The following is a 19,123-nucleotide window of genomic DNA, read 5'->3' as shown; positions in this document are numbered from 1 at the left end:
GATAACTGTGTGAATCTCTCTAGGACAAGTTGACTTATCAATATAGTCACCTGTATTTACCCCCCAAAAATGTAATGCTAATGTGGCTATCATAAAGAACTACAAATTACATGATGATCTGGACGAGATTGCCAAATCGTGGCAAAGGTAAGAATCCCTGGATTAACTATCTGTTAGCTAAATGTAGTAAGGAATAAAATTGGCTACATTTCTTTAAATGGACAATTCTGTGAACTGTCTTGTGCAAGTTTTACTTTTACACAATACCTGTTAGCAAAAGTGTCAGCTACAGATGACATGCAGGAGCTTGTAGTGATTTGTTTTGCATGACGTCTACTTTTACGCTAATTAGCATTTCAGAATCTGAGTAAATAGACCCGAATATATTGATAAAAGTCAACTTGTACGTGAGAGATTTACATGATTATCAAAACGTCACGCCAGGGTAAGCCTACACAAAACACAGCCGTTATTTAAGGGGATTTTTAGAAACACTATGGGAAAAATGAATGGTGGAAAACGATTGGAACCATTTCCCTATTTGACCGCTAGGTTTTCCGGGTATCATGACACCACAACTGTGGGGCTCTATTGGAGCGCTCTAAGACCCTGTAGCAGTACTACTGACCCACATTCCACTGCACTTTAAAAGGGATCTGGTTATAATAGTGATGAGTACATCCACTTTAAAAAAAACTAGGTCAGGAAAGAGGAATTTATAGTTATCAAGAAGACACACACAAAGACACAACCTCTTCCTCATACTTTCTCAAACACTCGCCAGATACATTATCACCTGCGCACAGGTAAAAACCGTATGTCATTTTAAGGATAATCAGGCGCCGCACTTTTGTTGGATATTCTGCACGTTAACAGTATTTCAGTGCAGTGGAATGAGTGTTATCACTGGCTGGAGACGCAGCGTGATGAAAAATGGCAGCAAAGGGTGAGTCGCAAAATCCACCGAACTATACAGTAGGCTAGTTGCAGTAGCCTAGACAACGTTTTTTTACGAAGAAACCCAGCAATATTTGTATTTACAGTCTACAGTACTCTAAGCATGTTGTATTTGTGGTCACAACAGCGGTATGTATCCATTAACTTGTCCAGTTATTTTGTTTGTCGACATTAGAAAGTTTGCATAGAAAACCGATGCAACAATTGCCTGCCAAGGTGCGTTTCCATTTAATTATCTTCTGTCGATTAAAAACGTCTGGACGTAGTGACGTGACACCTAAACCTACATTGTCGAATACAAATGTATTGGTTGAACTGTTTCCATTACCCATTTAGTCAAATTGTGCAGTAATATATTGGCGACAGCCTGTATGTCCTCCAACCTATCTGTTTCACGTCTCAGGTAGCCCACGAAAGCCAGCATTTTACTGATATTTGCCATATTCTAATCATTATTATGTGCTAATGTATAGCCACGATCAGTGCCATGGTGAAACCTGCATTCCTGTAGATCTGAAATAATTATATGGTGAAATTTGCCAACAAACCAGAAAAGCATGACGAAGCAATTTTGGGATTCATTAAAATTAGGACAATCCTTGTCCTGCGTAGAAACATTATTAGACATTTATTCAGCATAATTTATTCGAAAAACACCGTTTCCATCATCATTTGTCGAACGGATAAAAACGTATCTTTAGAAAATGTCTCCTATCTGCCGTTTCCATTACACATTTAGCAAGGATTTCTTTTGCGAAATTTCTTTTGTCGAATAAATCTTTGTCAATGGAAACCTCCCTAGTGTTTAATGATTGATTTGTGCCATGATTTTAGATTACCTATCAGATTATTGAAGCAGGGACGGTTCTTGGGGGTGATTTTGGATCCCCTTGTGGCCTCCCTAAATGGTACCACTGGCCCCCCTAAATGGCCCCTTGTGGCCCCACTGTATTGAAGATATGGCAGATGGATTTGATAAACATTGAGTGATTATGTAAGCATTCTGATTATGATAAACTTTTTTTTATTTGACAGAAATTGGGATGTTATTGCCAGCTGTTATATTAGCATTAGGATGGAGACAGCATGTAGTAGGAAATGTAATATATTTCAATTCTGCAAAGTAAATAAGAAAATTAAGCCACTTTAGATTACTTTTTCTCCCCATCAAATCAGTTGATTTTCGACTCAAAAACCTAGGAGTAGCTTCTCTAAAGTATAATCTAAGATACCTAGATTATACTTTATAGAAATGTAAAGCCCATTTATAATCACAGTACCACCATGTTGCTCTTTAACATTTACATGCCATCACCAGTGGTTACATCTGGAGAAAAATGTACAGTCAAGGAAGTTCAATTAAAATGGGGTAAAATTAGGCTTACTGTAAAGGAAAACTTTTGTAATATCATGTTAACAAATATTTATTAGCAGTTATGGAATTCATACAACTCTTTTCTTCAAAATACAAAAGGAAAGAACTAAACTGCATAGTAACAGGCTACTTACTAACTAGCTTGTTACAAAGTAATTACACATTGTTCAAATTGTTATTCTGGAGTAAGGCCTATGTAAAAGAAAGCAACAGCTACCAACCCCTCTCAGGTGACAAGCTTTGATAAAGAAAAATACACTGTGCTGAATATAAAGCTACTTAGGGAAACCAATTCACTGAAATATAAACTATAATGGCAAATGGCTCCAAAGAATAGCATCTACAGTAGAGGCCTTGTATTATCATTGGCGATCTCGGCATTGGTAAATGAGACACATCCCTGGTACTTACTGTTCTGTCTGTTATACTGTGACCCTAGGGACACCCTGCAGGCGAAAGAAATCTCAGCCGACCCCAATGGCTCCACAACACTGTAAGTTTACATGAAAAACATGGAACAGTTTCTGTGAAATCTATATTTATTCTCGTTATGCCAAGGCATTGAATGGGATTTGATAAATATAAACATTTTATAACAGCATGGTTTGCTTCTAGGTTGTCCGTCATAAACAGTCCAGAACTTGACCCCATCCTCACAGATTTCAAGTAAGTTTTCCCAGCTGTATTTTTTAGAAACAATGATCTTTCAACTTCGGTCCCCTCGGCATGTTTGACAACAGAGTAACTGAGTTACATTTGTACTTTGTCTCTGTTCATGATACATATTCAATTTTGGTAAATCTGCCCCTGCACTGAAAGTATTTTTCGGTGTCAAGATTTCTATGGGTTACAATATTATGTTACTCACACAATATTACCTATTCAAATAGTTTCCATACCTTGTGCTCACCTTTTTTTCAAAATGGCCTCAATTCTGCCCCCTGTTTCAGGTTACAGTTACCAGACAACAAAGAGGCACTCAACTCCACAGAAGCATCAAACACGTAAGTCTCAGAGTCAATGGCTGATGGCTGAGTGATATACAGGATTGAGTAGTTTATGGAAAGGCTATTGACAGTTAGCAGTCAGTGGTGGGGGGGCAGCAGTGACATCGCTCCTTCCTGCTGTTCAATATATCAATTATTCAGATAAGGATGCCATTAAAGCTGGCAATAATCTCAGCTCCGGTCCAGGCAGGGATTGACCAAGAGGAAGACGAGCTTATCTTCTCATCCATAGAGATATAATTAGATTTCAATGCCTCTCACCTCTCACCAATGCCTCTCACATGTGGGAAGAAGGCTGTTGTTGTGACCACACAGTTTTATTGACATCACATGATTGAAGGTGGAGCTGTCCCTGAAATAAATTGCTTTCCCATGATCATTTATAACAGAAAGCAATTCCACTGAAGCAAAAAGAGCAGGAGCCCAAAAAAGTTTTTGGACTAAATTGAACCCCTAGATGTTGTCCTAGTGCTCATAGATTTAAACACTTCAACTGATTCAGCTTAACAGATGTCAGAGAGAAAGCTAATTGAACACTGTGTGTGTGCATGAGCTGACCTCTTTCCTTGTGTCTTGAGATTTACAGATTTACCATGTTGCAGATCACTTCTCCTCTATGACCTAAATGTAGACAGCTGTCTGAGAGCTCATTCTGATAAGTGGCTGGCTCCTTTCATGGGTCATTCACTTTCAGAGCGATTGGCTGTGGTGTAATTACTGTGTCTCTATGGTACTCATCTCTCCTAAGCGCTACACAGCGTCCTACTGGTTCTGTCCTACTGGCTCTGTTATAGTGGGCAGTGTGTCTGTGCTGCTGCAGTAGTTAGCCTGAGTCACTGCAGTAAGGCTTCCTTCTTCGCAGGACTCTTCCTCTCACCGGCATGAAGTCACTTTACATCTCTATACGGAATCTTACTGAGGGGTTTTGAAATCTTCTATTCAATATATTCAGAGATCTGAATTAGTACCTGAATATTATATATTTTAGTTTGATCATCTGAGTGCGGTTGCCTGTCCTCTTCGGTTGATGTAATAGCCAGGGTACCTCTTATCTGTGCTGCATAGTTAATTTTTTGTGTATGATTTTTGTTGTTTATCATTTGACTGGAGTCCTGTGCGGCTAGGCCAGCCCTGCCACTGCCTCAGCCAATCAGTGAGGCGACTGCAGTGTGTAGCGTGAGTGTGATGATGGGAAGAGGTGGGATAGGAGGAGAGTTTAGGGACTGTGTCTGTGAGAGCGATAGAGTGTGTATGCATGTGTGTTTGGAGGCAGAGAGTTGGGGGGTGGAAGATGTTTAGTTTCCCTACGTGTGATAGTCATCCCGATCTTATTAAGAGCTGCGTTCTTCCTCCCCTCTCCTGCCTGCTGCTGCTGCTGCCAGGAGGAGACAGTGTGTCGGGCTGTGCTGCTGGAAAGGCCTGAGCCAGAGATTGTCAATTATCTTCTGCGTTTGCTGTCTTTACTTCCCTCTAATACTCTGTCTGCCAGATGAAAATGTCAGGAGAAGCAGAAACTCTATCAAACGGGTAAGAGTTATTCAGATACTGCTGTGTGGTGAAGTGATAGGTACTGACAATGTGTTGAAGTAAACAGAGAGATGCTGAGTTTGTGGTTTTGTGTGTGTGTGTGTGTCTTTGAATGTGATATACTGTCACTATTAATCAATTCTGATTTTGACTGTGATTGAAATAAGAGAGGATTCTTAATTGAGCTGTATGCCGTAAAACTGGACATGTTCTTTAAAGATCCACCTCATCTCTTTTGTCTCATGACTTCATTGTGTTTAGGAGCAGCTTGTTTTACTGCTGTAGTGCTTTGTTTGCCTTTCTGTTACTCAGCCTCCAGTACTTTAATTCAATGGAAAATAACACCGGTGAAAGAATTCAGGAGGAAGGCAGATAAAGCTATGTTTTGTCACTCTATCTTTGTGTGTGTGTTTTGTGTTCAAGTTTCCCTCCAAAGAAATCAGCATCGCAGAGTTGCTGACTTCAATTCATTAATTATCTGGATGTATACTACGCACAACCTTTCAGGAAACAATAGCCTCCATTATGTGTACATTATCATGCCATTTCTCAGACCCACCTACATTATTCCCCTATTGAGTTTATGGTTAACAGTCTTTATAAGTGTGCTATGTTCATTCAAATGGCCATAGTAGCCAATAGGCCAATGTGAAACTACATTGTCCTGCTTTAGCACTGTCTCTTGAACAAGTCTTCTTGAGTTGTCCGATTTACATCTGTACTCTCTGCTGGGCAAGTTTGCTATCTTTGATCTGATAAACAACTTAACTAGCTCTCCAACATAACAGCCAAGTCACTTGACATTTTTGATGTGCGTCAGCAGGTTTTCTTTATTCAATAAGAAATATCACATTTTATTAAAGGTGGTGTGCTGATTGTAGCAACTGATTTGAAACTGGGCCTTATGGACCTTTTAGATGGAAATACAGAAGCTACTAGAATGCATCCATCTTTCTGTATTTTTATACCGCATTACTTTTCAGGTATTGCTTATACATTTCATTATAACTAAGTTAATTGAATATGTTCATGACTGTGTGTGATAGTATTAGGCCCTAGACTGTCTGTGTTGCGCTGACATTCATCACTGTGTGTTAGTGAGCAGGAAGTTACAGGCTGGTGCTGGTCATAGGTTGGATGGATGGTATGGTCATCCCCATGTCATTAGCCTGTGAATGAATGGAAATACAGGCTTGTTGTTCCATATGATCCCTATTGGACTCATTATAGTTTGAGAGATTTCAGCGATGGTCTAGCACAGGAATGGGCAACTGGCGGCACACCCTTTTGTAGGCCCGTGGATTCATTTAGGAATTATAGACACTCCGTTGCGGAAACTCAATCGCGGTCTCAACTTACTGTTGAGTTAGAATAGTACTTAAGGTGCAATTTCGAAATTTGTTTGTGCATCAGCAGTTTCTCTTATGTCAGTCACTGACAGTCACTCAATTAGCCGATGTCAGGATTTGTTTTTTAGATTGTTAAGTTAGTCTAGCCAGCTATCTAAACTTGTAGTTGTCATGGTCGAATTACAGAGTGTGGGGCTCCCATTGATTTTCTTAGTCACTCTCACTCAGATATCATACTAAAACCTGTAAACATTTCTCTCCACCCTATGGCAGAAGGTGTAGAATTGCAGTAAATTAGCTGTAAAACTGCTAATTTTTCTCTTCGTCTCATGACAAAATTAGTAGAATTGCATGAAATGAATTATAAAATTGCTCAATCTTTTCTCCGCCCATGGCAAAATGTGTAGAACTACAGCAAACTTGCTGTAATTTAAAAAAACAAATCTCCGCTGTCAAGAGCAGGGCCGCTAAAATGTTTGGCTCACAAGGTGGGGCCCCATTTGGGCACCCAAAGGGTTAAGGCCGGCTCTGACTGCATCTGTGGGTATGGATGTGGTTGAACAGACCCGCGAGCCACTTCTGCCCCTAATGATGAATTCAGATTTTTTTGTGGCTCCCACCCCATCAATGTTGCCCTGGTCTAGCATAAAGAAGTCCTCTGTATCACTGATCTGCAGGAATGTAAAGGGATGTCAGTTAGCCGTCTTCATTGTAGAGATTCTCCTCAGTTGTCAGCCAGACTCCATTGTTTGGTTCAATACATTGTGTCCATGAGCCCAATTTGCTGAGAAGACATTATGTCGACTTTGGGACTGTTAAGCTTGGGGTGGTTTAGGTATGGTACAGTTTGGCAAATAGTGTGACGAACCGCCACTTTGTTGTGAACTTCAGAGGCCTCAGCCAAATTGTTGCTGTGTCTTTCTAGGTATTACTTTGGACAGCTTTCTTGGAACCTTTTTTTGAAATGTTACTGAGGTCACACCGTGGCTTGAAAGGTACAGAACCTTTCTGTACCAGTAAATATTTTGTAAACAAACATAAAAAATGTTCATCAATGAAAGTACAGTTGAAGTTGGAAGTTTACATACACTTAGCTTGGAGTCATTAAAACTTGTTTTTCAACCACTCCACAAATTTCTTGTTAACAAACCATAGTTTTGACAAGTCGGTTAGGACATCTACTTTGTGCATGACACAAGTCATTTTTCCAACAATTGTTTACAGAGAGATTATTTCACTTATAATTCACTGTATCACAATTCCAGTGGGTCAGAAGTGTACATACACTAAGTTGACTGTGCCTTTAAACAGCTTGGAAAATTCCAGAAAATTATGTCATGGCTTTCGAAGCTTTTGTTAGGCTAATTGACATAATTTGAGTCAATTGGAGGTGTACCGGTGGATGTATTTCAAGGCCTACCTTCAAACTCAGTGCCTCTGCTTGACATCATGGGAAAATCAAAATAAATCAGCCAGGACCTCAGATTTTTTTTTAGACCTCCACAAGTCTGGTTCATCCTTGAGAGCAATTTCCAAACACCTGAAGGTACCACGTTCATCTGTACAAACAATAGTACGCAAGTATAAACACCATGGGACCACGCACCCGTCATACCGCTCAGGAAGGAGACGCGGTCTGTCTCTTAGAGATGAACGTACTTTGGTGCGGAAAGTGCAAATCAATCCCAGAACAACAGCAAAGGACCTTGTGAAGATGCTGGAGGAAACAGGTACAAAAGTATCTATATCCACAGTAAAACTAGTCCTATATTGACATAACCTGAAAGGCCGCTCAGCAAGGAAGAAGCCACTGCTCCAAAACCACCATAAAAAAGCCAGACTACGGTTTGCAACTGCACATGGGGACAAAGATTGTACTTTTTGGAGAAATGACCTCTGGTCTGATAAAACAAAAATAGAACTGTTTGGCCATAATGACCATCGTTATGTTTGGAGGAAAAAGGGGGAGGCTTGCAAGCCGAAGAACACCATCCCAACCGTGAAGCACGGGGGTGGCAGCATCATGTTGTGGGGGTACTTTGCTGCAGGAGGGACTGGTGTACTTCACAAAATAGATGGCATCATGAGGAAGGAAAATTATGTGGATATATTGAAGCAACATCTCAAGACATCAGTCAGGAAGTTAAAGCTTTGTCGCAAATGGGTCTTCCAAATGGACAATGACCCCAAGCATACTTCCAAAGTTGTGGCAAAATGGCTTAAGGACAACAAAGTCAAGGTATTGGAGTGGCCATCACAAAGCCATGACCTCCATCCTATAGAAAATTTGTGGGCAGAACTGAAAAGGTGTGTGCGAGCAAGGAGGCCTACAAACCTGACACAGTTACACCAGCTCTGTCAGGAAGAATGGGCCAAAATTCACCCAACTTATTGTGGGAAGCTTGTGGAAGGCTACCCAAAACATTTGACTCAAGTTAAACAATTTAAAGTCAATACTACCAAATACTAATTGAGTGTATGTAAACTTCTGACCTACTGGGAATGTGATGAAAGAAATAAAAGCTGAAAGAAATAATTCTCTCTACTATTATTCTGACATTTCACGTTCTTAAAATAAAGTGGTGATCCTAACTGACCTAAGACATGGAATTTTTACTAGGATTAAATGTCAGGAATTGTGAAAAACTGAGTTTAAATGTATTTGGCCAAGGTGTATGTAAACTTCCGACTTCAACTGTACATATTGCTCTATTGTTTTTAATGGAGAGGAGTCTTGACGTCACCAATAGAGATTTGTTTGGATGAAGATTCTAGCTTTATATTAAAAGATGTGGTGAACCCCCACTTATTTTTAAAAATTAAATCACCCATTTGAAAGACCTGTAATTTGATGCCAAGCGAATGAGAAAGCAGCTCACTGAAGAAACTGTGAAAAGAATCCAATAATCTTGTCAGATAAGAAAAATCTAGCGTTAGGCTTATAGCAGTAAAAGAACACTCAATAGTAGAGACAGTGAAAACCATGTACACTGAACAAAAATATAAATGCAGCAATTTCAAATAAGGAAATCAGTCAATTGAAATGAATTAATAAGGCCCTAATCTATGGATTTCACATGACTGGGAATCATTGGCGAAAATCTGATATCAACTTTGGAGGGGACAATTACATAAAATTTTCTCAAGAGCAATTCCTGAGGGGGACACCAAAAGTAGTGCTGTAAAACATAGCCTACATTGTAATATGGTAAATGTATATTGAGGAACCAAAGAAATAAGGTGTTTGCCATACTCCTAACTACCGGTACCCAAAACTACACAACAGCAATACCATTGCCTTTAACAAATCTTAGTTCAGTCACCAGTTTAAGTTGAGAGTGGGGGTATCCATGGCATTTTCCAATTATGTTCCTATTTTACAAGTCAAAAAAATGGAGAACCTTTCATAATGTTGCCAAACAAAGACTCAACAAACTTACCTGAGACTCCCTGTCTCTGCCAGTCTGTCCCTGCATATCTGTCCCCAACTCTGCTGTCTGTGTGCCATATGTTACCTGCTCTGCCTAATGACATCATTGTGAAACATTTCCATTAGAATTTCATTTCTTTCTTATGAACATTTTATCAACTAGTCTTTGAGATATTAGGCTACTAGGGTTCTTACTATGTGTTTTGGTGTACTGAAAAATACTCTGATGTCCGTCTTTTATTTTTCTGCCATTTTTCTACCTGGCTGGCTGGCTGGCTGGCTACACACACACACAGTGTGTAGGTTATTTACAGTAGGAGATGGGCTTCTATCATCTTCTATCATTCTATTTGGGCTTTGATCTAAAAGGTAGCTAGCAAATGTGAAACGGATTAAAATGACAAGAGTTGACAGCTGTATGAGTTCACCATTTACACAACATATGCTGCAACCTTTTGTGATTTTAATAGTTTGTTTCATATTGGCTGGCTTCCAACAATAGCTGAATTTGCAAAGCTAGCGAGCACCAATTACGTTTCAGTGGTGTTTGCTATAATCTTTGCTACCCGGGTTAAATAAAGGTGAAATAAAATAAATAAATAAAAGTTCACTTGCGACAATTTAGCTTTTGCAACGAGACCATTAAATATATTTAAGACAATGGTAGAAGAGAGTGTAGTTCTGTTCAGTTTGGATTTCAGTTTATCGCTAACGTTATCACAGGGACTTTGAAGCACTAACTTACATCATCTGCATGCTGATTCCATCTTTGACGACGTCACATAAATGGAATAGGTACTAGCTAGCTTAATAGTTAATATTTGCGCGCTAGCTCTGCATATTCAGCTAGTGTGTGTGCGCGATTGACTGGATTAACCTCACGTCAGTTACATGCATTGAGTGCCTTTCAGACAGTAGATACGACCTCTCTGTTACCTAGCAAGCTAAGGAACTGGCAGTGGATCAAACCATTGTGAGGCAAAGGGTGGGGGGGTTGCAATCTTTTGAAACTTAAAAACGCGCTATTAAGTGTCTATAATCAGCACAATTGCTTTCATTGCGTATTATTAATATTATTTAAATTACATAGTTATGTTTCAGTGATATATTGGGGGGACAAATCATATTTTTCCCAGGATGGGGGGGGACGGGGTGGACACGACCCCCCCCATGGGATTTCCGCCCCTGCTGGGAATACAGATATGCATCGGTTGGTCACAGATACTTTTTTAAAGGTATGTATGGGCGTGGATCAGAAAACCACTCAGTATCTGGTGTGACCATCATTTGCTTCATGCAGTGTGACTTCTCCTTCGCATAGAGTTGATCAGGCTGTTGATTGTGGCCTGTGGAATGTTGTCCCACGCCTCTTCAATGGTTGTGTGAAGTTGCTGGATATTGACGGGAACTGGAACATGCCGTGGTACACTTCGATCCAGAGTATCCAAAATATGTTCAATGGGTGACATGTCTGGTGAGAATGCAGGCCATGGAAGACTGGGACATTTTCAGCTTCCAGGAATTGTTTGCAGATCCTTCCAACATGGGGCTGTGCATTATCATGCTGAAACATGTGGTGATGGCAGCGGATGAATGGCACCTCAATGGGCCTCAGGATCTCGTCACGGTATCTCTGTGCATTCAAATTGCCATCGATAAAATGCAATTGTGTTCGTTGTGTGTAGCTTACGCCTGCCCATACCATAACCCCACCACCACCATGGGGCATTCTTCTTCACAACTGTGACATCTGCAAACCGCTCGCCTACACGACGTCATATCATCTGCCCGGTACAGTTGAAACCGGGATTACTCCGGGAAGAACACACATCTCCAGCATGCCAGTGGCCATCAAAGATGAGCATTTTCACACTGAAGTTCGGTTACGACGCCAAACTGCAGTCATATCAAGACCCTGGTGAGGAGGACGACCACACAGATGAGTTTGGTTGGTTGTGTGGTGCAAACCCACAGTTTGGTTGGTTTGCTTGTGCAAACCCACAATTTCATCAGCTGTCCAGGTGGCTGGTCTGAGACGATCCAACAGCTGAAGATGCCTGATGTGCAGGTCCTGGGCTAGAGTGGTTACATGTGGTTGTGAGGCCGGTTGGATGTACTGCCTAATTCTCTACAACAACGTTGGATGCGGCTTATGGTAGAGAAAGGAACATTCAATTATCTGGCAACAGCTCTGGTGGACATTCCTGCAGTCAGCATACCAATTGCACGCTCCCTCAACTCTAGACATCTGTGGCATTGCGTTGTGTGACAAAATGGAACATTTTAGAATAGCCTTTTATGTTCCCCAGCACAAGGTGTACCTGTGTAATGATCATGCTGTTTAATCAGCTTCTTGATATGCCATATCTGTCAGGTAGATGGATTATCTTGACAAAGGACAAATGGTCACTAAGAGGGATGTAAACAAATTTGTGCAGAAAATTTGAGAAAAAAGCTTTTTGTGCATATGGAACATTTCTGGGATCTTTTATTTCAGCTCATGAAACATGGGACCAACACTTTACATGTTGCGTTTATATTTTTGTTCAGTGTAAAAGCCTGCTCAGATTGGGTGGGAAAGTGGGACAATATCATGACCTGCACTCCTCACAGAACGTTTGGAGGTGGTCCGTGTTCCTCTTGCCCCCCCCACACACACTAAAAACAGAACAGGGGCACTGCAGCAGAGCTGCCTGGGAGAGAAAATAAGTGACGTGGCTCTTTTTAAAGATATCCGTTACTGTAGATGGCCAGTGAAGTGCTCCTTTCTAGTTAAAGCTGTGTCATGCTACTCTACAGGCTGCTACTCTACATAGAACTCAGACATGTCACCTAGTTGACATGAACAAACATATAGGTTTTGTCCTGGGGTTCATTCATAAAATAATATAATACATTTACATCCACTGGGAAGTTGGCAGTAATCAGCTTCTTTCATTCAACAATGTAAACCTAATTTATCAGAGGTAAATTATTTACTGTTCTGAGGGGATGTCAAGAATATAATGTGTTATTCTAACATTTAGGTCCTGCACTGAGAAGCAATAGGTAGGTACTTAATTGACCAATGCTTCATCTCTCTCGGTCCCCTTTACCCCTTTTCTGTGTCTCAGGTCCCAGAAGTCGGACCTGTCTTTGGCCCTGGAGGACTGCATGGCAGCAATGGACCTGTTCCTGAGGAATGACTTTGATGAGGCCCTGTCCAGGCTTCGCTGCAGGTGAGAGACCTGTACCCTGGTAATGTGTGCCCATACAGGTGGCTGGTGGTAATACACAATGTGACTGGTGCTACAGTGTACACTCTGTGGTAGTTTCATAAACACCACCACCTCTCCAGTTTGACACCAGTTCAGCATTGTGTTCAAACACACCATCATCAGGTTTCTTAAATTTCCTCTGTGAATTTTCTCCTCCATTATCATGACCTTCTCAACATTCAATCTTTTCTCTTCTTTGGCCAAAGTCCCAATTTCTCTCCAGCCCTCCCTACTGTGTCTTCCATTTCCCATCCTTTCACTGTTTCACAACTCAATGGATGTACTTAATCCCTTTCAGTTCCCAATGTTGTTATCCTGTCTTAGACTAGGCTACCATGTATTCAGAACTATGTATACAATTCATCTCTCCAAGTCTTGGCATATTCTGTCAGCTGTCACCCTGGGGCGAGACAAGGGGAGTGATGGTAGACTTGTGTTGTGTAGGCAGAGCAAAGGTGTAGGCACTTAAACTCCCCTATGGCTTCCTTTGTTTGCTATTCCAAGAAAACCTTTGTGAGAAAAGCCTCAAGAAAGCCTCCACGTCATCAGCATCCTAGTGTGTAATATTACCTAATGTGTTTGTTGAGCATAGGTTTACACAGTATTGTGTGGTAGAACAATGATAAGAGAAAATCTTTGGGAGAAAAAACCTGTAGAGAAAGCCTGTGGTGCTGAAATAGCAGTGTCTCTCTCCATCTCTTCTTCCCTCTCTCTCTCCTTCCCTCCCCTCCCCTCAGGCTGATGTACTGACGCAGTCAACTGGGCCAGGTATATTCCAGAACCTCTGCAGAGCAGTGAGCACACAAAGTGGCAGGCTTTCTCCCATATACTAAACTCTTGTAATAATGCAGAGAGTATGTTTATACTGTGGGGTCTGCCCTTCCATATCACAGAATGATGAACACAGCAATATAATGTATGTTTTAACTACTCATGGTATAATCGTAACAACATACATGAACTCAAGTCCTTTTGTTCACCTGACCTAGAATTCCTCACAATCAAATGCTGACCTATATTATTGTTCAAGGAATTTTCGAATCCCAATGATACTAATTAACAATCAATAAGCCTTGACTAATCCCCAAGGTTTGTAAGACACTGGGGTAAGAATAATTAGGCAAGGACTCAGCTTTCTGCAAAAGGTCTGTACAGTTTATTCAGAGAATGTTCTAAAGTCAAAAATCAAGACTCAGTCCTTTTATAATACAAACACATTCTTATCTTTAGACCACTCCCTTCTCCAACAACCAGTACTTTTCCACTCACCACAAAGAACCATAAAAACTTGCCACATTCTTCAAGGCTTTCACCTTCCCTCCCCCGTTGAGACCCTCTTGGGTTGAAACCCCCTAATGATTTCCTATTACCTACTATACAACTTTACTCTATTTACATCCCTACTAAAGAATATAACATCCAAGTATTACCATACTACCAAATCTACCCACATCCTGATTTATCTTCCCATGATTCTCAAACATTTCCCCCTATCCTACAATTTCAGAGTTGAACAATTTAGTCATTATTCTAACACATACAAATTATTCTAACAATCCACCCTTTGACTAAATGTTACACACTGATAGATAAATGTTTTATTAGAAAATAAAATCATACCCAATCAAACCATTTACATCATTTACTCATCGATGGCTGTTTAATACTACTTCCAATCATAACTCTTCTGTTCAGGATTTTTATCATGATCTTCATTGAATAAACAGTCTCTAAACATTGAAAATTGTCTCATTAAGTTCCGGCTCCTAGGATTGAATGTATCAACGGTGTCCATCAGGTCTAGATCTGTATCTCGTTCATCCAATTGGTCAGACTCTGTGATGGGCCCGTACCTCACCATCTGCTGAGTCACTGCACTCTCCCTAACCCTAACCCTCATCTAGGACCAGACCTCTCTTATTTCTTAATATTTTACTCACCACTGGCCTTTGATGACTAATCCTCACTGGTTGTACCAATAACACTGGGGCGCAAGTACCTACCCACCCTTTTGGTAACATCTGTCTTATGTGTCCTTGGTCGGAACATGCCCACCATACATCAGTTACAGGTGCTGTGAGGTTAAGAATCTTCTCCTGCACTTTCCAATCTAAGTCTGTCACATTCACTACTGTCTTACATCCATTAAAATCTCCCAAATCCCTACTACCATTCCTGTGTCCATAACACTGATACTCTCCAGGAGTTAGAGTGAACTGAGGTGGATTAGCTGCGCTCTTTAATCTGGCCAACCCCATCCCTGTACAGTTTACGTCTTCCTGATTAGATCCTAAGTCTAACACACAAGAAAGCATTGTCTGTGGCATTGGAGCAGTCAACATAGTTGGTCGCCCAGTAGAACATGCATAACAATTAGTTTGGCCCAGAGCCCTGGCTGTGTAATTCATCCATTTTAACCAGAGATTTTCATCTGGTATTCCTTCTATCTCCCCTTGGTTCCTTTCTTGGAGAAGGAAATCCTTCACATCAGGTAGACTAGTGGATTTTCCACCTGAATTATTAATTCCTAATAACGGATTTACTACGGTGTATTTCCCTGTAGTGTCTGTCAACTGAAATGATATGCATGTATCCTTGCCATACTCATCAGCGCATGCCATATACTTCATTTGTATGTCATTACTAGTTACATTTTGTATAGTTACTACTATCCCCAACATACATGAGGGAATATCCTTATTCCGTTCAACACCCCACCGTGCACTCCATTTCCAGATATTAGTCTCATATTCCCTTCCCCCTGTGTGTTTAAACACCTGGGACCAGGAACACATAGACCTAGTTGGTTGACACAGATATAAGGGAGTGTTGTCGTCAGTTATCTCATTATAACCATGTCCCTTTCCATTAGTCATATTTAGTGCCCTCATCCTAAATCTCGTGTTTTGTCCTTCTTTAACCCCTATTTTATATGTTATTCTTCCTTGCCTGTCCTTATTTTGAGTAGTTTGTATTTTGCTTCTCAACCCTGGTAGAGATTCAGTACAATTTAGGCCGACTGGTGGTGGATCTGGATGTATCAAAAATATTATTAGTACTATGATGCAGCTTAGGGTCCCCCATATTCCCAAAAACCGCCAACCCTCCTGCCTGTAGCCTATCTGCCCGGGATCACCCCATACTCACACTCTAGGAGCACACACAGTGATGACAGGTCGGGTTAGGGAATCTTCGTTAAGGAGGTAACCCCCGAACCCTATTGATACTCGGTTCTTCTCCTAACTCTGTGTGTGATCAGTAGTGCTTGTATGTGTTCCTACCTTCTTGCAGTGAGTAACGTGGACCCAAGTGGCTCTCTCAGCTATTCTAATGGCAAAGGCTGTGGTTAACAGAACCTGGTAGGGTCCTTCCCAACGGGGCTGTTTCCAGTTTCTTTGTTTCAACGATTGGATCCCCACCCAGTCTCCAGGCTGTATTGCGTGTGTCACCTTCTTCTGTATTTCACCTGTTGGACACAAAATCTTGGACATACGGGTTTGGTTAACAAACAGTCTTCTCATGTGTTCTGCTAGTATATCTTCAACTTCTATGTCTACCTGTTCTGGTCTCTCTATCTGCTATTTCTATCTGGTCTACCTGATTAGCTGAAATATAATCCATTGCTTAAAGAAATATATCCTAGTAAACCAACTCTAGGGATAATCTCTTGTCCTAATATTTTAGCTACCATAATCATGTCCACCAAGTAAGTTGGGAACGCTTCTACCCATTTACTATTCTTATCTATTATTGCTAAACACCCTTCTTTCCCTCACTCCGGAATAGGTTATAACATATATCAATGAAGTCCATTTCTAATTGTTGGAATGGATATTCTACCTGAGGGGTATTCTCCCAGTGGTGCTCATTCTCTACCTTGATGATTATTCTATGCACATCTAACACACCTTGAACAAAAACAATTTTGTAAGTAATTTGTTATCACTTATGCTACGAAATGTTACCTAATTCTTTCCATCAATGTTACCTAATTCTTTCCATCATCCCCCTGTTGATCCATGGCTTTGCCCATGCATCAATATTGCTGCATATCTAAACAATGACTTAGGTAGTATGGGCAACTTATCCTTATACCAAATTCCCTCAGTATAGACAGCTCCTAACTTTTTCCATTTAGAAATCTCCTTTACTGGTGGTCTAGACTGACTAACTTTTAGTAGGGTTTTGTCTATGTTTACTTCCTCTTTCAAATATTGCTGTGTGGGTGTCTGTGACCTCTTACATCTAGATGTTCCGCTAGCGGAACGCCTCACCAATATCCAATGGTATAGCGTGGCGCGAATTACAAATACCTAAAAAATTCAAAAACTTAAATTTTTCAAACATATGACTATTTTATACCATTGTAAAGACAAGACTCTCCTTTATCTAACCACATTGTCCGATTTCAAAAAGGCTTTACAACGAAAGCAAAACATTAGATTATGTCAGGAGAGTACCCAGCCAGAAATAATCACACACCCATTTTTCAAGCTAGCATATAAGTCACAAAAACCAAAACCACAGCTAAATGCAGCACTAACCTTTGATGATCTTCATCAGATGACACTCCTAGGACATTATGTTATACAATACATGCATGTTTTGTTCAATCAAGTTCATATTTATATCAAAAACCAGCTTTTTACATTAGCATGTTTTGTTCAGAACTAGCATACCCACCAAAAACTTCCGGTGAATTTACTAAATTACTCATGATAAACGTTGACAAAAAACATAACAATTATTTTAAGAATTATAGATACAGAACTCCTTTATGCAATCGCGGTGTCCGATTTTAAAATAGCTTTTCGGTGAAAGCACATTTTGCAATATTCTGAGTAGATAGCCCGGCCATCATGGCTAGCTATTTTGACACCCACCAAGTTTGGCACTCACCAAACTCAGATTTACTATAAGAAAAATTGGATTACCTTTGCTGTTCTTAGTCAGAATGCACTCCCAGGACTTCTACTTCAACAACAAATGTTGTTTTGGTTCCAAATAATCCATAGTTATGTCCAAACAGCTGCGTTTTGTTCTTGCGTTCAAGACACTATCTGAAGGGTGACGCGCCGGCGCGTATCGTGACAATTTTTTTTTAAATATTCCATTACCATACTTCGAAGCATGTCAAACGCTGTTTAAAATCAATTTTTATGCGATTTTTTTTTCATAAAATAGCGATAATATTCCAACCGGGAGACGTTGTATCCGTTCAAACACTGAAAATAGAAAATGGAGTCGTCACATGCACGCGCGAACCAGTGTCATTGTTCTCAGAACGACCACTTTCCAAAACCCCTACTGTTTTTCGCCCAGGGACTGCAGAGTTATCATTCCACGTTCTGGCGCCTTCTGAGAGCCTTAGAAAATGTCACGTTACAGCAGAGATCCCGTATTTTCGATAAAGAGGCTACAGAAGGCCAAGAAATGGTCAGACAGGCACTTCCCATATAGAATCTTCTCAGGTTTTGACCTGCCATATGAGTTCTGTTATACTCACAAACACCATTCAAACAGTTTTAGAAACTTTCGAGTGTGTTCTATCCAAATCTACTAATTATATGCATATTCTAGTTTCTGGGCAGGAGTAGTAACCAGATTAAATCGGGTATGTTTTTTATCCGGCCGTGAAAATACTGCCCCCTATCCCAAACAGGTTGACCTACTCCTTGACTAGTTTAGCCCAAGCTTGCTTTACAACCTTAAAACCCCTTCAGTCTGTCTTCAAACAGGCTCTCAAAGTGTTTGTTAGGATTACCCTGCCATTAGACACACACTACTGTGATTAATGTGCACTGTCCCTGTAAAATAAAATTAACTCAACCTGAGGTCGATGGTGGCCAATTCAACACCTCACTGTCTGTGTCCTCTGAATTTTTGAAAAATCAGCATACTTGTGATAATAATCCCTAAGATTGTTGCATAGCTGGTATAGTTTATCCTGATAATTTCCCTCTGCAATCCACTGCAGAACAACTCTGTCCCCCTGTCCTGGGGTCCAGTCTCCCTTCACGGCTGCCCAATCTTTTCCCACTCTCTGTCTAACTGCTCGTTCCAGCTCCCCGGTATTTAGTTTAAAACTTTCGGTCAATCCTTCCATGTCCCTTCTGAACCCCTCTATTTCTGTCTTTGGGTGTACTATTCCCTCTACAGCCCTTACTACATCTCTCTGATTCCAAGCTCTATACACTTGCATTGTTTCTGGTTGATTATCT

At 40.6% G+C, this 19,123-nt stretch overlaps 1 protein-coding gene across 5 annotated transcripts in view; it reads left to right on the top strand.

Annotated features, from left to right (window-relative positions):
* Positions 1–86: 86 nt before the first annotated feature.
* Positions 87–19,123, top strand: part of ttc39a (tetratricopeptide repeat domain 39A) — a 44,018-nt gene continuing 24,981 nt past the window's right edge. Inside the window, exons 1-5 of one of the 5 annotated variants that reach the window (XM_029707265.1) lie at positions 87–147; positions 2,772–2,825; positions 2,948–2,998; positions 3,283–3,336; positions 12,759–12,863. In XM_029707265.1, coding sequence (XP_029563125.1) covers positions 12,799–12,863 — 65 coding nt within the window. In that variant the 5' untranslated portion in view covers positions 87–147; positions 2,772–2,825; positions 2,948–2,998; positions 3,283–3,336; positions 12,759–12,798. Of the gene's footprint in view, positions 148–526; positions 947–1,052; positions 1,087–1,932; positions 1,952–2,771; positions 2,826–2,947; positions 2,999–3,282; positions 3,337–4,559; positions 4,867–12,758; positions 12,864–19,123 lie in introns of those variants that run through there. The other 4 variants (XM_029707261.1, XM_029707262.1, XM_029707263.1 and 1 more) reach the window with 4 other exon arrangements.

The sequence above is a fragment of the Salmo trutta genome, chromosome 22 (genome assembly GCF_901001165.1).
Source record: "Salmo trutta chromosome 22, fSalTru1.1, whole genome shotgun sequence".
Taxonomy (NCBI): Eukaryota; Metazoa; Chordata; class Actinopteri; order Salmoniformes; family Salmonidae; genus Salmo; species Salmo trutta.
Note: the sequence above shows the minus strand (reverse complement) of the source record. Positions and strands in the feature narration are given on the sequence as shown.